We start from the raw sequence: 24,615 nt of genomic DNA, 5'->3' as shown, positions 1-24,615 counted from the left end.
AAGTTATTAGCATCGATGTACCACAACTTTCTGTTTTCATTTTTGTTTATTTTTCTATTACCAAAAACACTGCATATACCACCTCTCATTGCTCCAATGAAGTCTTTTAGCATTTGTTCATCTTGTATTGTATCTAATTCAACTTCACTTAGTTTTAGAAAACAGTCGAAGCTGTAACCTGGTAGACTAATATAATGTAGAGGATTGAGTTTATATGTATTTATGTTTAACTTAACAAATAGATTGAAGCAGTGCTGTAATATAAATATATCATTTTCCATGTACTCTAATGTTAATTCTTTACCCGTTTTATTACTATTAGAATTATTAAAGCTATCAACATCTGCTTGAGTTGGTAACTTAGTTGTCAGCGATGATCTAAAGTCTTGTATTGATAGATTACCTAATTTATTATTATAGCTATTCTCATCTTTAAAGTATTCATAAGGGTATAATGTTTTACTTTTAACACCATAAATATTTGCCATCTTTTCAAGAGACATTGTCATGAAACTATAACTATCTATAAACTTTAAAACACCAATTCTAAACATTCTGGCTTTACCATTAGTACTAGGTAATATATCAACACTTCTCTTACTATTATTCTGATTAAATAGCTCATTAAATAATAGATTGAAGTCGTAGCCTTTACCATTATGAAATATTACTGGAATGAAATTTTGTTGTCTATAGTTTAAGTTGCAAATATTACAAGCTGGGCCTCTATATCTACCAGTTTGGTGGCAGTGATCTCTAACTTTATTAATACAAGGTTTATTACAAATATGACAAATTTTAGTGGTATTATGATACTGTTTATCTTCTTCTGTAAATACCATTGTTTTATTAGATTTAATACTATGTGTTGATTCTATCTCTAATAAATCTTTAACAAAATCTTTAAAACAGCTAGAGCCAAAATATGAAACATAGTTAGTATCTAAGTTATAGCCAGTAGCTATAGGTACATGCTCAGATATTTTATATGTGTTATCCCCAATCTTTTGATCTGTTCCTTTCATGTAACATTCAATATCGGCAAAGATAACATTCTTTACTTCTTGTTGTTTATGTTGATTCTTGAATTTGATTTGTTTTAATTTAGGGCATACAATCTTTGGCTTGATTTGTACAGAGCATTCATGAGTTTCATATTTATGTTGAGAACTAAACCAATAGGTGCAATTTTCACATAACCAAAACTTTGCGTGTTTAGCATTAGGTCTTTCTAATAACACCTCTATATTTTTAATTATAGCACAATGTTCACCCCACGTTAGTATTCGAACATTCTTACGATCTTTAACAAAATCTATGCATTTCTCTAATAGCTCTACTTTGGCTGAGCCTGGGATTGGTCTGTAAAACCAAATATTAATATTATACTTATTTTGAATTTTTGTTAAATAATTATGTGCATATTCATTATCTTCCCAGTCATCGACTAGGTTATCAATATATTTATTTTCTCTAGTAGCATTTCTGGCCGCAGGATGCAATGCAGCTGTAATACATAATCGTAGACAGTTAAATTTATTGTTCCTAATATTTAAAATCGCATTTGTTTTATCTTTTAGGTCTAATGGTAGTTCTATATAAGATCCTAATGATGGTTTAGTCCTTTCTATACTTATTTGCATGTCTGTTATTCCAATAAATTCATAATCATATCCACGGCCTTCATATATTTCTTTAACATGATCAAGCCATTGGTTTAGATCTAATCGATGATCTTTAGTCATATATTCATCTGTTCTAAAGTTTATATTAACAGTCTTTTCTTCTTCTGAGTCTCTCTTTTTATATAAACAATTAGCAGTAACTTTATATTTATATGATTTAAATGGTTTGAACTCGTCTAATATGTAATCTACTGGTTCATTAATATCCTTGATTAAACTATTATTAGATTTAGTAATATATAACTGTCTTTGATTAAAGCTAGATTTAATATTATAATTTTCGTCTAAGCTAACGTTTTCTCTCCAATGTTTATTCATATGAGTTTGCAAACCAATCTGATTTTTAAACTTATTGCCGCAAACCCAACATCCGAGATTCTCTGATGGAACTTCAGATTCGGGTTCGGTTTCAGTCTTAGTATCAGTTTTAGTTCCAGTTTCAGTTCCTGGTCTAACATAGAGTAATCCATCGTCAGAATCAGTGAAACTGCTTCGCGGATCAGAAGCAAACATTTTCTCTAATAGTTCCTTATGTTTAGGATCATAAGATTGATGTTTATATAACTCTTTCTTCGTTTCAAGTTCTAGATCACAGATATCACAGAAGTTTATACTCGGGACACTAGTTTTAGTTGAGTGGGACATGGTGTATTTTATTGGGGAAAATTTTATAATTTTTCGACAATATAAAAATGAAATGCAATAACTGCAAAAATAAACCTTGGAAAAAATGTTGTGAAAATTGTAAAGAATTAGAATATAGTTGTTATATATGTAATAGTTTAGTTAAAGTAAAAAATTATATTGGGCATTTAGAGGAACATTATAAAAATCCTGATTTATATATAACTTGTAAGATGTGTAATGTTTATAAACATATTTCTTTCTTTAGATTTAGAAATGCAAAATGTAAGTTGTGTATTTACCTTCATAGATATAGATTCGGTCATACTAGAAATCAATTTAGAGAACACATTTATAAATATAATATCTGCGATGCGGTTATTGATTAAGATTTGAACTATGTTCTAGGGTAATGTTGAAAAGCATTTTGAGTCGAATATTCGAATGAAGTGTAAATACTATTTTTATACAGTTTGTAAAATTTAGATATTTAAGAGGGAAAAGCGTGATTGGTAAATTCACTGATAAAGATTAATTCGCTGATAAAGATTTGAATTGGATTTGTACTCTAAATTAAACAGTGTTAAAAAAAAGCACTTTGAGACGAGTATTCGCACGAAGTGTGAATACGAGTCGAAAAGTGCTTGAAAATACCATTTTTTTCTAATATGAAAAAAATTGGTCCGATTAGGGCAAAAAAAACAGGTGGGGTATTTTTAGGGGTGAAATAGGGGGGTGCTGTGCACGGGGCCCCTTTTCCCCACTACTAATATACTTAAAACAAACAATAATTCAAATCATTCTAACAAAAATATAAACATCAATCAATTTTCTTAAAAAATCACATCACATTATAAAATTTGCCTCTGATTGTTTTTCTTCCTAAAAGCTCCTACGGTACTATTCAAACGATTTTTTCATGTTGAGAGAGCAAGAAGTCATTCAACTTTTTCTTAAAAATAGAAATTAGCGCACTAGCTCTTGACAAAGTGTTAGAGTTCCGTACCTGCATCTAGCCATTGACTCTCCACTTGCAATGAGTTTATTGTAATTATCTATGGAAAACATCGGCATTCCTATCACATTCCCACTTGGCTGATACTGACACGTGACTATGAATGCATCTTTATGGGCACACTTTCCAAAACCACACCCAACTTTTGTGCTTTTCGACCACATCATCTGAAGAATAATAGAAAACAAAAATAGGTCAACTAGAGAGATCTGTCTAGATCAAGGGCATCTTTCAGAATGGCGTAAGAAAATTTTATTTCTAAAATGCGGGGATCCAGAACTCAGCTCGTTTATGAAGTTTCACATGAAGGCCATAAATCATACAAAACAACTTCGCATTTAACACATTGTTGCGAAAGTTAGTAAAATCGCATGAAAATGTGAAAGAAATTTAAAAAAAGTATTTGATAAGATAAAAGATTTAGTTTTCTAATTCAATATCAATCAATCAGTTTTAATTCTTGCCAAGTGTTTCATGAAGCAATTTTATTTCATGGTAGCAAAAAACGATCATATTCAGGAATTTTCCGATTTTCGGAATCTTGTAGATTTGGATATTCTAACGAAGGAGGAGGCTCGGTAATGTGCGTACGCACATAATGTTCCGACCCCGCTCATCCACAATCTTGACTTAAATGGCTACCAAATGACAAAGAGATAGAAAACTTCCAAAAACATCCGTATCGTTCCAAAAACCACTAATTGAATACATTATGGCCACGCTAGAGGGCCGATTAAGCTTGTTGTTTATAGGACTACTAGAAAAGACAATAATAAAAATTAAATAACAAATATTAATTAGGACCAGAAAATCAATGCCTAATAAAAAACCATAAAATCAAACTGTCTTCAGATAAACAAAACAAACTAACCTAAACTTCATTAAGAAATATATGGGACCTGTCATCAATACGACTGGGTAACAGGTCAACAAAATAGAGTAAAAAAAGTGGGACGTTCAAAAATGCGTTTCTGTTTTTGAAAACAATTAATTTCAAACTGATTAATATCATGCGAAATTAAATGAAACCCCTAAATTCACTAAACTCACCATAAAATATTCACTTGTATCTACATAGCAAGCAGTTGCTACCTGTAATTATCCAGTGTACGTCATACGAATACCAAAAGAAGATAAATACCAGCAAAATTTAAAAAAATTCAATTAACTTTGCACAAAAATGGCAGTGAAGCCGTTAAAACTAATAAAATTGACACTGAGAGCATTAAAAAATCAACTGCACCAAATTTCGAAGCCGATGGGACCCACCAGTAGTGTTACAATTTAAAACCAAAACAAAAATTCTTTAAAATGTACAAATTTATGACAATCTCAAATATTTTAAGAAATCTCGTAATAATAGTAGTACCAGAGCCGAGAAACAACTGCTTGAATGTAAAAACGGAAAACAAATGGAGCTATAGCGCTCACTGAAAACGGGTTGCGACCTGTCTCTACAGATACTAAGCCATTAATCGACCGTGAAAAAATTAACAAAAATGGCGAAGCTCAAAAAATCAATTTTTTTTTGAAAACATTTTTTTCAAAAGTCAATAGACATCAGATTTTAACGAAAAAAACGAAACGGTTTAAGGATCAACACCTCAGGAAGCCAATGGACCTCTTATTACTGAGACTAAGTCATGAGACTACAAATTGATAAGAAAAACAGACAGAAGCCAAAATTTTACAAACATTTTTTTAACACCACAGTATTCAAGGCACTATACTTATGGCACTACAATTATCAAGGCACCGTAATAGGAAGTTATTTGAAAGGAATTTAATTCATCGCGTGCTGCTTATCTGAACGTCAATGGGTCTTTCTTATAAAAGGACTAAGTAGAAATGACATCCAAAAATTGAATTGTAAAGAAATATCGAATTTCTTTAATGAAACTAAATGGTGGAAGCCATCAGTCAATACATTTAAAACGCGAAAAAATAAAATTTGAATTAACACAATCAGTTAGGATTTTGTATGAGTGAGGTTGGGTTACATGGTTACTAAAATGAAAGCGAAAAGGAGGCAGTTGGAAAAACCTTTTTTCTAAAGTTGATTTGAATCAATAAAACAAATAACTATAAACTGAAAACATGAAATAGGTTCAGTTAACTAATCTGGGGAAGTGAATGACACCTATGTTTATCAGTTTAAGTCTTACAACATAAAAAGACCTTCATAGGCAGAAATAAATAATCAACTAAATTTTGCGAGAGAACTGTAACTCAGAATAAAAATTTAATTAAAACAAAAAAACAATTAACATATTTAGATACGCATCATTTCAACGCGATGTGTTTTACATCTACGCCTTCCTTCATTTGCACCTGTCAGTTGTGCGATAATTTGACGAGGAAACAAAATGAACGTACAAAAATGAGCAATTGCGCTCAAAAATCAAAAAATTAATTTGAAAATTCATAGTATCAAAACTCAAAACGAAGAAAACATTTGTTAAATATAAAGTCCTTACAGACATTTATTTAGGAGAAATAGTTTCTGCCTGTTTTTACTAAGAATACGCCAGAAGTTGAGAAAAACAAGGTAAAATAAAGGCAAAGCTCAAAAACTCATCGACATTTTCTTAAATCAAATAAATTCATTGTCATAAAAGACATAAGATAACGACTGCAAGCATTATCTAGGTTTACCTATACCTCCTAAAAAACGAATTGGGTCTTACATTGGGGAGATTAAGTCATTGAACTACACAATTATAACAAAAAAGGAAAGCAAAACTTAAAAAGTCCATAAAGTTTTACGAAACCAATTGGGCAGAGCCGTAAAAAGTATGAGCATAACTCAGAAACTGTCACATATTGTCACTGGGCACCATTTCTTGTAACTAGTGTCTGTCAATATGTGAGCCCTGATTCGAAATTTTTGTCAGTAATTTACATAAATGCGCAATTAGTTGATAAAAAATGCCGCTTCCCATTTAATTCTAATTTTTTTTAACGGTAGGTGTCTATGTTGAGATCAAGATCAGTCCCAATGTTGCTGCGTGGGTAGGAAAACGCTCAATTGTTTATATGATTCCGAAACAGATCATATTCTAAATAAAATTTTTCAATGTATCAGAAAAGAATAATGCCTTTTGTATAATTATCGAGTTTAAAATTGAAAAAAACTTGCAAAATTACAATTCCAGAAGACTCCTAACGCAAACGAGTGTACAAATAGCTCGTTTTTAGGATTTTACGAAGAATATGACGGTTTTAAGGTGTTTACTTTCAGCGAATTTAAAGAAAGTGGTCATAAAAGAGCGTACTCGGTCCCATTTTTGACGAAGAAAAGTCTAAATTTTAAAAAAATTAGCATACATTTTAGCCAGAAAACTCGGAACGAACAATTCAGCAACCCTTCTCTATCTTTAAAGTTATCTAAAAATCAATAACACTACTGTTAACAAATTTTTTATATTTTAGCAAAATTGACGAAACTTTGGTCAAAAATATGGAAAATGTGCCAAAAAAACGGAATACCATCTGCTATTCACAAAACTTTAAACCTCGCTTTATAACTCCCTATCTCTAACTCCTTGTAAGGAGTAAAATTTGAAAAAAAATCTTTTTTAATTCCATATTCTACGCTGGACGAGCTTTCTAACGATACCACTCAACTCTACGACGATTATATCAATCGGCCAAAATTGACTGAACAAAAAAACCCATTTGATTACATAGTTCCTCCCCCCACTAAAGTGGGTTGGAACAAAAAGTGAAAGTAATTAATTTTGTGAAACGCAACTTCTTGTTTGAAATTTTGAAAGCTCTTGTTGTCACATTTATTATTGATTGGCTGATAGCAAGAAGTGATTCGCTGATATATATTATTACATTGAGCATAATATCAAATCAAGAAGGTAACCCTCATTTGGCTAAGCACTGTTACAGATTTCTTTGATTTCAATTCCCCCAAAAAATTCAATCAATCGCAACATCAATCAAATCTACAAAACACAGAAAAATTATCATCAATATGAAAAATTTGAAAAGAACGATCTCATTCTCCATCGGTTATCAAATTCCAACAAGCTCTCTCAATCTCCGGGTAAAAATCAAAAGCAATCACTAACGGTAGTTCAATGAGTTCCAGGTTTGATCAATTAATGGTGAGATTCTTTCTATAAATAGTAGCAAACTGGTATCCGCATCGCATTTTTTTCAGTCTTCCGATTGATTTCATGATTTCGAACGCCTAAAATCTGGATTATCCTATTTTGCCTGGATAAGTTCTTACAATAGTTCTTACAGTGAAAATTGAAGAAGAACTATAGAGCTCACAAGGTTTTTAAACGAGACATTATAGAAGGTAATTATGGTCTGGCTAGGTAACTTGCCAAAATGTGCAAAAATGATGTTATAAGGTACTTTTGGTTGGACGTCATTTTAAACGAACTCATCAACCTTGCTGAAATTCAGGAACTGTATTGATGTAGATCTTAAACTTACTGAGCCCTATACAAAAATTTATATACTCAGAACTTTGACGGATAGGTTAGGGGCATGTTATTTTTTTCACCTGTGTAAAATGTCCGACAGCATGAAAGCTGACGCAGGTGTCAAAAGACTGTTTGGCGTCATCTGGATATTTGTATTTGGATATTTCATTGTACCAGGAAGTGCTCGATGACTTGCCCAGTTCACTGCCAGTGTGGTGAGACCCAGTTACCATGTACAGATTCTCACCTGCATACATCTGCCTTTTGTAATCTACCTTCCAATTGGAGTCATTACATTTCAATTTCAAGTCATTTATTTTATTTTCACAGAGGTCAATTTGAGGTCATTTTTCACAGAGGTCAATCACAGAGGTCATGTAACTGATGCAAGCAAGGTTTTTGCCAAGTATACGTGAACCCATAAAAACTTGACCAGTGGTGATGTCAAAAGCTTGAAGGCAAAACAAAAACTTGGTCTTTATAAATCTCAATTTATTCGGAAACAACTGAAATGTGATTTATGAATTTTGTCAATGATGTCGAATTTTAAGTAAAGTTGTACAGCTGGTGGACAATATTTTGACTTTTCTTCTCGACAAATAGTTTTTTCTTTCAAAAAGTAATTCGGTTGTTCATTTCGGGATTTGTTGTTTTCTATTTTCCCCTCATTCGACTCACCTTTTCCTTTTGCATTTGAGTGTATCAGAGAGCATTTGCCACCAGTGAGTTTATCATTGTAGGCCTGGGCTTCGCTGGCTGAAAAGAACGGAAAAGCTTCTATTATCAAAAATAACAGCAAAATATTCTTATTAGACGCCAAAAGATCAGACCCGAGATAAGCGATTGAGGGGCGATAGTTGAGGTGAGGAGAAAAGAAGAGGTTTATATCATCAGAAAGAGTAAAAAATTAGTGATACATAGTCATAGAAAATCGGATCTTTACCGTTTGTACCTCTTACTTCCGCTGGTACTTTTTACGCTCCCCATTAAAGAGCACGTGTCATTAAATAGTATATCATTGGGTAAATTATGCCACGTGCGTCTGAGGGGTGCAAATAAAATTCACGCAATAAGCTATGAGCACAAACAAAAAAGAACAAAAACCAAAAACTTGAAATAATACTCAACAACTTTCTGCAAGCAATCGAACAATAACTAGTTTGACGTTTCGAGAGCGTGTACAGATATCAAGAAAACAATTTCTTCCAAAACTGAGGGCTGGTTTTCAGTTGACAGGTATCTCGTTTATTTTGTTTTGCAGGAGGGGGCAAGTTCATGACAGGATTGGGGTTCAAATAAAAGATTCATATTTTTTTCATATTTTCAGCTTCTTTTCTCATTATTAGCGTCTACCACAACCAAATTGTTGAGTTATTTACCTCATTTTGTAACAAGATTTCACCTTTCTTTTCTTAGTGCAATCTACACGTCAAACATAATTGCAAACTTAGCGGATGAACAGGCAGTACCCTATATAGAAATGTCAGTCACCAGAAGTTCAGAAGTGGAAACTACTTTCAGCTGCAAATTTGCCGTAATTAGATTTAACTCAATTGCTATCTAATCCCTCATTTTAATAATCAATATTTATAAAAGTGTATTAGTCATATTTTCCCGCTCACTTTGCTTCATTTCGGTTCAACTTCCCTTGAAAAAGTGCCTTTGCCGCTGAACGTAACTACTAATCCCATTTATGTGGAAGTATTTTCAATTTTAGTCTTTTTAATTGGCGTGTTACAATTACTTATACGAGATAAACGAGCAAGACAAGAGGCTGACATTTGTGTACCAAATACATGTAACAAATTTATATGTACGGCGAAAACGTAGACAAGATGAAAAATACCTAATTGGTGTTTTTCGTTTCATACACGTTCTCACCTTTCATGTCTTTTATGTATTTTACATTGCGGGCCAGCACCCTTACGAAAAGATTTCAATTACTATTGCTATTTTAAGGAAATTTCGGACAAAGACACCATTAAGTTTAATACCAATTAAATTGTTCCATTTGTTACGAATGTTGGTTTTCCTGACAATAGAGACTTAACATAGCCGGCAGATTGCCGAAAAATAGCCGCGATAGACGCTTTTGGCATTCCATGGAAATGAAACAACTAAAGAAATAATATATACAGATTGACGACAAGTCCTCTAACAGACCACTAGGATTTTCGGGCAAAATTTTTACTGTAATTAATTTGAGACACATACGCTCTATAAAGAAAAAGCCCAGCTAGAGCTTTTTCAAAATTAATATTTGAAATCAAAAACTCAAGACTCCAATACTCAGGAATTAGGGAATATACGTTTTGCAATACTTAGATCTACACTATTGATCTTCAACTAGTAAATGTTTAATAAACTCAAAGTTCCTTACTTGAGTTCATAAGTCAATTTTTTAGTGAAATAAGTCACGCAATTTACCTAAAGACAGAACAAATGACGTCACGCACACAAGAAATAACTGAAAAGCAGTAGAAGTAGCTGAAATTGAAAAAGTCAATGGTCGTAAGACTCATCGATGAAGACGACGAAATAAAAATTAAAGCAGGTCAAATCCTGAAATGCAATCCAAAGAATTGAATGAAAAACAGAGAACTGATGTACCTGACCAGAAGATCAATTGAACAATCCTAGACAAAAAAATATGAGTCCTTGGGAAGTTAAATTACTCAAACAAAAAAGTGACCATTGCTAAAACTGCTGGGGCTTTCAAATCGAATGCCAAATATGACACAATTCCATATACACATGAACTTAAGCACAAGCATTGAAAGAGATTTATTCATTCGAGAAAAATGATAAAAACTTCAAAAAAACTGAAAAGTGTGAAATAAACAAAAAATTTTGCTGCAAAAAAATGTTTAAAGTTCATTTTTTGTCTCTGGAGTTATTTCCAGTAAATTATCTGCAGGAATTAAAAAAGAAATTAAAATTTCAAAAATTCAAATTTTCTTAAAGTATTGCAATAATTCGTGATATTAAATAGTCGAGAAACATTCCATTGTCACCAACAACTATGCAGTAGCATAATATGAAATCCTGAAGGAAGTTTTCTGGCTGCTGAGTAAAAAAAACAACAAAAGACAAACATTTTAACAAAATTTGAAAAAAATAGCAAAATTTATTTCGAAAACGTTGCCTAAATTCGTAACAATAAAATTGTGAAACATAGTTCATTGCCATCAAAATCAATGTAGTAACCTATTGTCAAACCCTAGAGGAGAATAGTTGGCTCCTGAGGCAGGAGAAACGTAACAAAAAACAAAAATTTTCAAAAAAAAACTTGAAGAAATTGCATGTTTTTTTTTTAAAAAAAAAGAAGCTAAAATTCGTGATGTTAAAATATTGAAAACCAATTTCTAACCGCTTTAAACTATTCAGAAGCCAATTATCAGACCCTAGAGGAGGTTTTGTGACACCTAGGTCTGCAAAAACTTAAAAATAGACGAAATGTAAAAAAAAATTGAAAAAAAAACCGTAAAAATTATCATAAATTTGTGTGTTTATGTTTGGAGTGTCAAATCATATGGCTGTTAAAATGGTGATCGAAAGTGATTGTGTCTTACAAAAGACCTTTATCATCTTTTACTAGCCTCAATTTTAAACTGCTCCAAAAAATTTAGAAAAATGGCAAAAAAGAAGCGCGAAAAATTGCGAAACATTTTGGACTCAAAAACTCCTGAAAATGACCTGAATGACGGCAGCTTTGCCACTCTAAGCTCTTGAATGAATACTAAATGCGGCAACGAGCCCCGAATAAAATTTGATGCCGGCTGAGCTTTATCTGTTTATCCCGTTTTGGAAGCTCAAAGTCAAGAAAAAGGGTGTGAAAATATGTTTAAATTATAGCCAGACAAGCAGTGACAGACAATTCAAAGAATTTTCTTTGACTAAACAAAAAATTAGATCTAGATAGGACTATGAGTGAGTTGGGAAGACCATTTCTAAAAAAATCAGATGAAAAAATTTAAAAAAAAAACAGAAAATCAATGTCAAAAAGCCACATGTGAACAAAAAACCACCAGCGAGAAACTGAAATTTGGTTCAAAGAAAAAAAATTAGACCTAGAATGAACAATGTATGGATTTCGAAAAACCATTTAGAAAAAAATCCGATCGGAAAAATTGAAAAAAAAAGCAATAAAAATAAAAGTGAAATTGCCGCATGTGAACAGAAAACCACTAGCGAGAAAGCGAATTTTAGTTCAAACATCATTTTCTCACTTTACTTTAAAACTAGAGTTAAAAAATTTCACGCCACAAAATCACTCGCTTTTTCGCTCCACTTCCTGTTTCGGCGTGACCAAATTCACTACTCCAATTTGACTCAAAAAATCATGAAAATCTGTGAACACATCTTAAAAAAAAAGACAGCGCCCCAATACAATTCAAATTTTTTGAATTGTAAATAACCATTATTCCCCAATAATAGCTGCTATCACTTCGCAGCTATTAAAAACAAACTTGAATAAAAGAGCAAAATTAAAACAACGCTATTAGTTCAAACATGAGTCTCGTTGAGTCCTCTTTGATTTTTGGTAGAGTCTACAGTTTAGTGTTTTTCAGATCAGAATGATGTCTCGGTTTAGCGGTGACACGTCAAGACGCTATTAATAAAACAATTTACAAAATCTATTATTTAACACTATATTGTATAAATAGTATATAATTAGTATAATTGCTCTTTAGTCGCCATATCCCACACTAAGTCCTTCCTTGCATGTGTGAAGAAGGTTTGTGGAATTGTAGAATTAAAATGGCAGAGAAGATGGCTCGTAACACAATTTTTTTACGTGACTTTTCTCTGCTTACCAAGAGAGCTGCTCCATGACATTGGTGTCAACCCAGCATGTGAGCGGTGTTTGTTGTGGACATCCAACACAGGGCCACTCATGTCGTCACACACTATTTTTCTAAAAAGCAATTAACGCCTAATGATGATAACCGGATCGGGGGAAGCGAAAACAAGAACAAAGCAGTGTTCGAAAACAAGGTCATTTTTCCTCGTCCATTTAGGAGCTCATAAATTTCATGTTTATATTCAATATAATCCGGAGAACAGCCTCCTTTCAAGGAGATGTGAATCAAATTTTAAGCATACTACTTGGAATTAGTTTGCAAAACGCTATTTATCCGTCAAATAAAAAAAACAGTAGTTTCTTCATCTTAACAGAAAATCTAAGATCGCAGGAATAAAAATCGCAGTTATCATACAGGAAATAAGTTTCTACAGCTGTCCAAGATTTCGTTTATCTTTTAATCCCATATGATCTTAAAAATTCTGCGTAACTATTGTCCAACATCTTGTGATTTTCAGGATGTTCAAATATCCAACAATTTGATCAAATTAGCTAATACCATGCCCTTATTCGCATCACAATTTTAAGTCGTGAATTTTGTGCTCAGAAAATTGTGATTTTTGCCTACAAAAGTAGGTAGGTAGTATACAAAAAAACTGAAAAATAAAAGAGAAACCTAAGAAAAGTTACCCACAAACATCACCAACAAAAACTGTCCTTTATCTCTATATTTTGTACGGATAGTTTGAAATAACTCAATTGGGTATAGATATTAGCTAGTTGACTGATACACTATGGTACCAAAAAGCTACGTACAGCGTGATTTCTATTTTAGAGCATGATTCCTGCTTCATAAGCATGATTTACGCTAAGGCGTGAAAAATGGCGTGAAGTTTAAAATTTTTAAGAGAAATTTCATTCTCCTTTTCTCCACTTAAACAGATAAGACGGCTAAACTGCTTTGTTCTTTCACCGTTTGCTAAGTTGTTACGCTACGAGATGTCGGATTATCTAGGTCTAAAATACAAAAGCAACTCAACTTGAAGTCACTTCCAGTGCACAGTATGCATACAATTGTTACTAGAAAAATAACAGTTTCGAGGCACGAAAATCGAGCGAAAGACCCCAAAAGACCCCTAAGATACAATTTTCAGAGGTACAGTTAGACAAACTCTCAAAAAATGTGGCGGAATTGTTAGTTTCTCGAAGAACTGGAACGAGACTTCTTGAACAAAAAAAACACAAAAAATTGAGTTCGGGCAAACGATCACTTATGTTTTGGGGTGCAATACAGTCAGATGAACGGAACTGGCTTGTTAAGTGTCCAAACAAGCCAAACGCTGTCGGTTATTTGGAAATTTTGAAAAATTACGAAGAAAAATGCATTTCCTGGACATTATTTTTCATCAGGATAATGCTCATGTGCATAAATCGAATATTTTGGGCAATTTTTTCCAAGAAAACCAGTGGAAGGTGCTAGAATGGCCAGCATACAGTCGAGATCTGAATCCTTGAAAATTTATGGGCGAATTTTAAGCAACAATTACGAAATCAGACAGTTGTTTGGGGAAATTTAGGAGTGAAGTGTATGAAATTTGGAATGAAGTTGACCCAGGCGTTGTGAGAAAATTGTATGAAAACTATAGCAAACGTCTGCTAGACGTCAAAAAATCTAAAGGTGTAATAACGCGTTATTAGAGAAGAAAATTTGAACTGAAAATGTTATATTATTTGATGTTTGTATTGTTTTTTTTAAATCTTTAGGAGTACGTAGCTTTTTTGGTACCATAGTGTAATTGTTAATTTGAGTTCTATGTAAATCTTATTGAGATCAGTTCGTGAATGACTTTCAGTCACCCTATCAACCTGTCACTTTTTTAATGAAATATGCCCTTTTTGTAAGATACAGAAAGCAACTTGAGAAACAATCCGAAGGGTGATTGCAACGACTTATTGCAAAACCTAAGAACAAGTGAATAATAAAAAAAGATAGCAGTATAGGTAAGGGGAAAAATAAATTAAAGCGGGATATGTAAACAAGCGTGTGGGGGTGTAGATTTTTTAGGGGGGGGGGGGGGTGGGGTGGTAAAAGGGGGCCAATGGGGGGTTCTAAATTTTATCAGCTCTTTTGACTGTTAAAATCAAAACTCAATAAATTGTAATTAACACGGGAAGGGGGACAGGATAGATCCAAATAACAGTCACAAATTTATGCGACTATCGAGAAGAAATCAATTTTCACTGTCTTTCGCTCCAAAGTTTCATGCAGAGATCATTTTGCTTTAGGTTAATGCTTTGCTCGGAGAACTTTTTACAAAATACTCTAATCCCAATACGATGTGTGGCACAATCTCTGTGGTTAATCAATTTAGTGAGTTAATGAAGTGACCATATGAAGCAATGAGAGACAGAAGTTTGATATAATATCGCCAAATAGTACCATTGATTAAAAGGAAATCAGAATAATTGGATCTGCGTTAATTATAGTGATTTAATGAAACCAGAATTCTCATTAAAATGAAAAACCGCACGAAAAACGAGATCAGTTTAAATTAATTCTTGTTATATCGGTATGAGGAAAAATTATATGGTTGCCCAAACATCCGGTCCAATGCTAGCACGATGCTCCACGCAGAGCTCAAAGCTCCAACTACTGTCTTTCCAGATCATGTTTTGAGTCTTTCAATTCTCCTTGCGAAACTCAAATCATTGGATCATAGATTTGTTGGGTCTAGAATAAAGCTATGCGTTAGTGCCTACCTGTTCAATAGAAAGGCGATCGTAAACACCAGAGATAACTCCACGAAGCTCAACATCGCTTGACAATTCTTTATTCGGAAGTAGTTGGATTCAGTTTCTTAATATGACTGCAGTCGGTAACCAAGCGCACATACTCCTAGTACAGAATGCGTAAAAACGACATATACTAGTTGGAAAGAGTCGGTGTGTTCCAATTCCAATTTAAAAGTCTTTTGCTATTCTCGGTTCAAATTACATGAGAAAACATTGGTAATCCCAAAACATTTGATAACTATTGGTTTTTAATTTTAAATAAACAGCATACCGGGACTTGGGTCTCAGAGCATTTCAGCACTGAACCAGCAGATTTCAAGAGTAAAAACGATTCAGTTCTGAAGCATTGCATCTTCAGAAAATTTTTAGTTTGTTTTTGAGCAGTTCTTCTTCATTATGATTATATTGAGATCATAGAGTTAGCCCAGGCTAAATTTATCCTGTATAGTCTGAAAATTCTTCGTACCCCAAAAATAAGTCTGAGCAGAGTAATGTCATACTTATATATGTAGGCTAGTTTGTATGCAATTACCACAAAACCTATTTAGCGTAGTGGTTACGACTTGCTACGCAAATTAAATGTTCGAATCGCATATAAAGCAAACCTTGTTGGCGGGAGTTAAGCTGAGCATATTATTTTTCACGCAGTATATTTTACTCAAATATCAAGACTGGCGCGTGTAAATTGGGACATGAACAGAGTACTGGTTATTCTAAAAAAAAACACAATATCTCTATTCTCATTCAGCGCTGATTTACTCTGCCACCAACCTCCGGGAATTTATTTCTATCATAGTTTCTATCGTCACTTATTAAAAAAGTTCTTCCAAAGTTGCAAAATCCTCGTTTCCTAAAATGTCATACCATAGAACGTTAAATTTTTCTGATCGTTTCAGTAGTAGTTCGTAATAATATTAAAAACATTTTAGTTAATAACGAGAAATAACCACAATGCCATAATTTAAATTTCAAGTTCAATTTTACTATTTAAGTAAACGATTACATCAATTATTTGCTTTTCCAAAAAAATACAAATTTTCTTACGTATAAAAGCAAAAAAAGCAACAAGAAATATAAATTAATGATCAAACTCAGTTACTTCAACCCTAACAAAATTTTATGAAAGACTTCTGTTGGAGCAAATAATAAAGCATTCGGACTACAAAAAAATAGTAAAAATTAAAAATAACAAAGCACAAACGGTTACTTGATACATATTAAAGGAATTTGGTCAAATTATGACTTCCAAAAAATTTGACATTTGATGTAGAAAAAATAGAAAAATTGTTCATTGGGAATTAAAATCTAGCAAATGTTAGTTCCATTTAATTTAAAATTCAATCTCTCGAATCGATCAATGTTTGTTTGAAGATATTTAAGCTTAGTTATTTATAATGAAGCCACTTACAAAAAAACAGCTTAACAAAATTGTTTGCCAGAAGGCATCAGCGCTAAAATCCACATATATGGAACGTCATCAAGGTATCTTTTAAAAAACAGAAAAAATCATTTTAACTTGTCGTTTTTCTGAATCGGTTTTCAGAACCAACAAGTAAATTAATTGAAGCATAAAAAATTGTTTTCTTTGAACCAAATACGGAACTAGACGAGACTTTATTAGAAACAGAAACAGAAAGCTTTCTGTGGAACCTTCAAATAAAAATACATCCGTCATTAAATTTTTCAACAGATTCGACCAGAAAAAAAATTCTAACGGAAAAAGTTCTATTTAAATGAAAAAAAAAACCGTAATTACCTTCAATGAGCATAAAAAATTCCTAGATATACAACTTTAAGTCTAACTGGGTAAACCGCTCAATTAATAAAAACTAATAATCTTTCATTGGCGATAAGAAAAAAATAAAGCGCTAAAAATAATTAATGAAAAGTGTGAGACAGGAAATGCTTAACAGATGCAAACAAGCTACAATAGACTACGGAATTAGAGGATTTAAATAAATTTTACTATCACTTTTTCAGAACGCAATAGATCGAACCTTAGTGTTTTTGGGCAATAAAATGTTAAAAAGATGCTTTGCTTGATTTTTAATTTCACTTCGTGTTACATTGACCAAGTTGGTATTATATTTAATTAATTCAGATTTAAAAAACTTCCAAGTATTAAAAAAGTTCTTTTTTATTATCTTATTAAAAAAGTTTTTCCAAAGTTGCAAATCCTCATTTCCTAAAATTTCATACCATAGAAAGTCAATTTTTTTTATCGTTTCAGTAGTAATTTATAATAATAATAACATTTAAAAATATCGAGAGATAACCACAAAACCATAATTTTAATTTTGGTTTCAATTTCAATTTTCCAATTTAAGGAAACGATTACATCATAAATTTGCTTTTCCAAAAAATACAAATTCTCTTACGTATAAAAGCAAAAAACAGCAAAAAGAAAAATAAAATAATAATCAAAATCAGTTACTTCAACTCTAACAAAATTTTTTGAAAGCCTTCTTTTGGAGCAAATAATACAGCATTTGGACTACAAAAAAATAATAAGAAATAAAAATAAACAAAACAACAGTCATGTCTCAATACGATACTTTCTTTAAATCAAAGAAAACAATTCAAAGAAAAAAACTTGCACTGACAATAATTTTATGAGTACCAAAACTAGTCCATTATTTATCTTGGGCCATTTTTTTGAGAAAATTAAAAAAAAATACGGCTTCCGGAAAGTTGCAGAAAGTCATTCATTTTCATAGTGTTTTAAGAATGGACTGACAATGTCGCACTGGACAGTCACAAATTATGGCGTTCATCAGGAAACTTTTTTGGGTCCCCTGATTATTGTACATTATGTATTTCAACAAAAAAATAAAAAACAGTTGTAATGATTTGCAGTTGGCAGATAATCCAACAAATGTGGGTCACGGAAAAGCCAAAAAAACAATTGGAAACGATTACTTAAAACATATGAAAGGAAATTGGTCAAATTATGACTTCCAAAAATTTGACATTTAATGTAGAAAAAAAATGAAAAATTGTTCATTAGGTATTAAAATCTAGCAAATGTTAGTTCCATTTAGTTTAAAGATCAATCTCTCGAATCGACCAACGTTTGAAGATGTTTAAGCGTAATTAATGATGATGAAGCGACTTACAAAAAGCAGCTTAACAAAATTGTTTGCCAGAAGGCATCAGCACTAAAATCCCCATATATGGAATGTCATCAACGTATGTTTTAAAAAACAGAGAAAATCATTTTATTTGGTCGTTTTTCTGACAAACTCTCAGTTCGGTTTCGTTTTTTTCAATACCTACAATTGCATTCGGTTTTCAGAACCAACAAAAAAACTAATTGAAGAATAAAAAATTGTTTTCATCGAACCAAATACGGAACATGGAACCAAAAACTAGACGAGACCTTATTAGAAACAAAAAGCTTTCTGCTGAACCTTCAAATAAAAAAAACATCCGTCAACATTTTTCCAATAGAATTGACCGGAAAAAATGATTCAAACAGAAAAAGTTCTATTTAAATGAAAAAAAACCGTAGTTACCTTCAAAAAAATTCTTACCTAAAAATACCTATAAAAAATTCCTAGATATACAACTGTAAGTCTAACTTGGAACAACTCAATTAATAAAAACTAATAACCTTTCAATGGTGATAAGATAAAAAAACGTTAAAAATAATTTATGAAAATAGTGGGACAGGAAATGCTTAACAGACGCAAACAAGCTTCAATAGACAACGGAATTACAGGATTTAAATAAGTTTTTTATTATCAGTTTTTCAGAACGCAATAAACCGAACCTTAGTGTTTTTGGGCAATAAAATGTTAAAATGATGCATTGCTTGATTTATAATTTCACTGCGTGTTACATTAACCAAGTTGTTATTACAATTTCGTTGTTTGAGATTTAAAAAAGCTTCCAAGTTATTCCTTCATTTTTACCCTAATTATTTTGAAAATTCACAGTTAGAACTCCGGCAAAATTAATAAATTCTGGTTTACAGAATTGGTCAAAAAGACGATAGAAGAGGTTAACAACCTTCCCGTTCTTTTCTGACCAAATCAACGTCTTCAGTAGTTTTTGTGTTTTATCAAATTATCTGGAAATTGAGTGCCCTGTAAATCCCGTCCTTTCCCTTTAATAAGAGAGCCCTTCCACCTCCTCTATTCTTGAAAAACGTATCCCGGGTCAACGATCATACAACTTTCTTTGATATCGTACTAGGTCATATATGATTCTTAGTAATCATACTAGGTCATATATGATTTGTATGAATTCTTGGTAGTTATATAAGGACCATATATGATTTCCTAGAAATCATACAAGGATCATACAAAAAAAAATCAAAGACTAAAAACTGTATAATTTTGATTTTCCATTGAAGTTGAGAAAATTTCTTGGATTTCATACAAGGTCATATATGACACATAATACATTGACTGGTGCCACAAATTCTCGTATAATGTAGTCAGAGGACTTATTGTTATATCGCATTTGCAATCCACATTTGATTCTTTGTGTGCGCTAAAATAATAACTTTGTGGTTTAAACGTATTCAGAAAACGAATATGACGTGATATGCATTTTTTTCTTGACTAATTTTTTTTATAAATGAGCATTTATATGTATAAACTGGCCTCAGAGTATGTCAAAAACTTTGTTAATTGTTTGGACTTACTCTCTTATTTTGTGCCCAACTTGAATTTGATATTGTACGTTAGGGTCTTTTGGCGGATCACAATGTGATGCCGGGGTATCATATATGTGATGCCCTACCGAATAAAAACAAAAAACATAAATGGTTAAAGATTTTCAAAAAAAAGATGTATGATTTCTTGGTAATCATACAAGGATCATATATGATTTCTTTGATTTCATACAAGGATCGTACTAAGAAATCAAGTATGGACAGTATGAAATCATATATGATCCTTGTATGAAATCAAAGAAACTTCAACCCGGGATACAAAACAAACCACATCAAATTTTTGACCAAAAAATGTGGAGACGCAAATTGACTTCTTTGTAGTGGAATGCAGCTCAAAATTATCAAATTATTTTTAAAAGTGCTGGAAGTATGTTTACAATCTTGTGGTTTCAATGATCTCCAAATAGAGAATTTAAGAGAAGCAACCTGAATTAAGTCCGCCCAATATGAACCAAATTTGCTAAGCACGAACAATTCTAACTAAAATGGGGAAAACCATTCGTATTTGTTTTAAAACCAATGGATTCAGTTTAAAACAAATCCGTCAAATTAGGGGATTGGAAAAATCCTAATCCCGTTGCAACAACTGTGCTCCAGGTGCGAGATGTAGGGAGTAATGTCATCTCAAAACATAAGAAATGCGATGAATTCTTGACAGCCATGAGGAGAAATTTGATCTTTTCATTTGAGCCCCCCCCCCCCCCCCTCGCTTAGTTGGTCAAATACGGAAAAGATCCGATGCGCAAAAGCTAAAAATTCTTAACCTTTTGTCTAATTATTGAGCAAATTATGTGAAGTTACCTGAACAAGGCAAAAACCCTGATATTAGAAGGGTTTTCTACGATCAAAGCCAGGAATATCCTTCTGCCAATCCGGAATTTTTCAAGAGAGCTTGAAACGGGAAAATATTCAGTCTTTGAGGGTAAGGAGGCGAGGAACACTGTGTTTGTTCAAGTCATGGACCCCAGATAAGAGACCCACAATTTACCCTAACTATACCATAAGGGCGCAATATTGAGGGGGCTGGCTTTTTTAGGGCATTTCCGTTAACCCCCCCCCCCCCCCCCCTCCACGACAATTATACTAGTATGTTCTTGGAAATTTGGGGGTGGGGGACTCTACGTTACATGGTCACTAAGCTGGGTGTCTAAAAGAGCCGGTCGCTGTTGGTTGTAATGAGAACTGAGAAAGAGGAAGAATTTTGAAGCTTACGATGATTTAACGTAATCAAATCATCGTACGCTTTCTTGATTATTCAATCCAACAAGATTTATCACTTGAGCCAAAAAGACACTCACTCAGTAGGACAGTATATATACCACATTCGACTTTGTTGCACGTGCCAAAACTGTTTTGAGTATGAAGAAAATGGATCTGCTCCGTTAGTGGTTTCTCGACATTTGGTACAACCCAAGTTGGTAGATAACTAGTTGAGTAAATTTCACGTGCTATCAAATGATGCAAAATATTATGCTACTGAAAGTCCAAAAGAAAATGGTGTCTGCTAAATGGTTTACATTATTGTTCCAACATTTTTTTCAAAAGTTGGGGTATATATATATATATATATATATATATATATATATATATATATATATATATATATATATATATATGCGAGCCCGGATCTTAGTTCCAGAAGGAACCAGCGCTGAATCATAGAATTTCAATTCTTGGATATTACTATGGCCATAATCTGATCATGTCACTTTTTACCCTGACAAGAGAAAAATACAGAGACTATGTTTTCATCCCACTGAAAAAACTCTGAACAATATTAATTTTAATTCTTGACTTTCTATGTTCAGCATATCCTAGAATCCTTAATTAAGACTGCGCATGGTGTCTCAAGGGCAAAAAAATTCTCTTGCGTTTGCTGGTTTTTTAAAAAAACTACTGGAAACAGTAAAAGTTTCCTTTCATAGAAGTATATATAGGCTTGAAAAGATATCAATTTAACGAAATCAAAAATTTGCCATCAAGGAATCCAATTATTGGCCTCTAGAAGGAGGGATGACTATGTGAAAAAGACCATGAAGATAAAAACTGAATGACTAGTTTATTTATTATTATCCTTTTAATCGAAAAACAAATGGTAATAGTGAACGATCTTTTCAGCAGTCGACCTCTCTTAAATTTATCTTCCTTAGTTTGCATTTGTTTTTCTTAGTTGCTCTCATCTGCCTCATCTCTTATAATCTTCATCAAAATTTTGTTTGTCGATCCAATTAATCACTATCCATTCCATCTTCAAATTTCATTTTCGTCCGTAGCTGTGGACGAAATGATTGATTCGTAAAAAAGACAAGTAGTTCACTGGTACCTAACTGCTTTTTACCCACTATTTACCCTGGATTTTGTCTGCGATAGCTAATTTGTTAATCGTCACGTGTGCCACATCAAATCGTCACTAAAAAAATTCGATATTTTAGTCGAAATTTTTAATTGTTACTATGAATTTTGCATGATCATCGAAATGAGTCAAAATCAGCATAACATGTCCATTGAAAATTCATGAGAAGAAAGCAGTCTGTATTTAATCTGCAGATAATTGAAGTCAGCAAATCCTTGAGATGCTATGATTAAGTACTGATTTGACAAGGCGGCTCGGTAATGTGCGATCGCACATAAGGTTCCGACCCCGCTCATCCACAATTTTAACATAATTGTCTACCAAATGAGGAACAGATGGAAAAACACAAAAAAATCAAGTAATTTTCAAAAAAAACTGGCGTATGAACGAAAAGATAGCCTCCAAAGCAAATAACTCAGTGGAGTAACAAATGATGCATTAGATTAATGAGATATGCCGATATTCAGAAAGCGAGCGAAGACGAACGGTAAAATCAAACAACAACAAACATTAATTACATCAAAAAATTTGTCCGTTTTAAAAAACAAAACTTAATAACAAAGTCAAAACAGCGTCAGATAAAACTGAAAATAAACAAAATAACTTGTACTTCTCCAAAAAAATGGTTATTCACCAGTTTATAATAAAGCTTGGTAACAATTAGACAAAAAAAAGAACCGAAACTTTAAAGTTAGGAAATTCGCTGAACTTTTTTTTAAAAACAATTAATTTCAAAGTAATAAAACTATTAGGAATCAACTAAAATATTCCATAGGTTTAAAATTGCCAATGCTTCTATAGAAGGGAATTAAGTACTCTTGGTACTCAAAATTTTATGCAGTTACAAAAAGAACAACAAATAGACAACAAACTAAAAATCAATTAAACCTTGCCAGAAAATGCTTTGGAAGCCGTAAAGCCATACTTTGGCCCCCAAAATATGTTCGAGTGCACCTTCGTCAAACACCGTGTATTATGTGACCGCTCATTAATGAAAATAAGCAACAATTAGACAAAAAAGAAAAAATGCAAAATTATGTAATACTTGTTTTTTTTTCGAAAAAAATTTATTTCCAAAGACATAAGAGCCATTAATTACGAAATGAAAAATTTGAACAGGTTCGTCCATTCTTCCAAAGGAAGCACTTGAGACCTGCAATTATCCAGAATATGTCTTACGTCTACAAAAAGAACGTCAAAATGACAAAAATCAAAAATTCATTTACTTTTTTCTGTGAAAATCCCGTGTGTAACTAAGTAAAGTCATTACGAATTCTGTTAAAACAATAGATTTTGTGACACCAATCCCTTTTGACTCCTCTCCTTGAAATGTATTATGTGACCTCTCATTAATGAAACTTGGTAAAAATTAGACCAAAAAGAAAAAAAGCAAGGTTATGTAACACTTGTTCTAATAGAAAAAAATTTATTTCCAAAGACATGAAAGCCATTAATTACAAAATGAAAAAGTTGAATAGGTTCGTTTATTCTTCCAAAGGAAGCCCTCAAGACCTGCAATTGTTCAAAACAAGTCTTACGTCTACAAAAAGAACATCAAAAATGACAAAAATCAAAAAATAAATTACTTTTTTTTGTGAAAAACCCGTGTCGAAGCCAGTAAAGTCATAACGAATTCTTTAAAAACATAAGATTTTGTGACACCAATCCCTTTTGACAGCTTCCTTTGACAAATTTAATATCATTTTTAACTTTTAATTAACAAGACCAGGTAACAAACAGACAATAAAGGAACAAAATTGCGAAATTGAAATGTTTTTTTTTTTTCATTTTGGAAAACAATTGTTTTCAAAGTCGTGAAAGCCATTATCTATCTTCTAATATCAGAACATAGGATCATCTACTCTTACAGGAAAAGTCAATCAAACCGGGTCATTGTACAGGAAATTAAATACGACTAAAAAGACAAAGTAAAAACGACAGTTAAAGACAAAATTTAAAAAAAATCAATTGAATTCTTCGAGAAAGTACTGTCGAAGCGGTAAAGAATAACAATCTATATATTTAAAGATTTAAAAATTATCAATTGTGCGTTATTTTGAACTCGAAAAATGTGATATATGAACTGACGATAACGTGATAATTTGACAAAACTAGAAACATGAAAAATGGGCAAATACCTAAAAATTAAAAACAAATTGTGAAATCTAGTAGTATCAAAGCCAGAACACCATAACTTAAGGCGTAAAGTCGC

General features: G+C 32.3%; 1 protein-coding gene across 8 annotated transcripts in view; it reads right to left on the bottom strand.

Annotated features, from left to right (window-relative positions):
* LOC142338193 (ancylostoma secreted protein-like) overlaps positions 1–21,470 on the bottom strand; it is a 95,950-nt gene extending 74,480 nt beyond the window's left edge. The window contains exons 1-7 of one of the 8 annotated variants that reach the window (XM_075387834.1): positions 21,349–21,401; positions 20,852–20,990; positions 15,337–15,472; positions 12,590–12,690; positions 8,451–8,528; positions 7,853–8,019; positions 3,316–3,491 (exon numbers count right to left, since the gene is read on the bottom strand). In XM_075387834.1, coding sequence (XP_075243949.1) covers positions 3,316–3,491; positions 7,853–8,019; positions 8,451–8,528; positions 12,590–12,690; positions 15,337–15,392 — 578 coding nt within the window. In that variant the 5' untranslated portion in view covers positions 15,393–15,472; positions 20,852–20,990; positions 21,349–21,401. Of the gene's footprint in view, positions 1–3,315; positions 3,492–7,852; positions 8,020–8,450; positions 8,529–12,589; positions 12,691–15,336; positions 15,552–19,380; positions 19,450–20,851; positions 20,991–21,190 lie in introns of those variants that run through there. The other 7 variants (XM_075387832.1, XM_075387833.1, XM_075387835.1 and 4 more) reach the window with 7 other exon arrangements.
* Positions 21,471–24,615: the final 3,145 nt, after the last annotated feature.

Source organism: Convolutriloba macropyga, chromosome 4 (genome assembly GCF_964194025.1).
Source record: "Convolutriloba macropyga chromosome 4, txConMacr16.3, whole genome shotgun sequence".
Classification (NCBI taxonomy): Eukaryota; Metazoa; Xenacoelomorpha; order Acoela; family Convolutidae; genus Convolutriloba; species Convolutriloba macropyga.
This window is presented reverse-complemented; position numbering and strand designations above follow the sequence as displayed.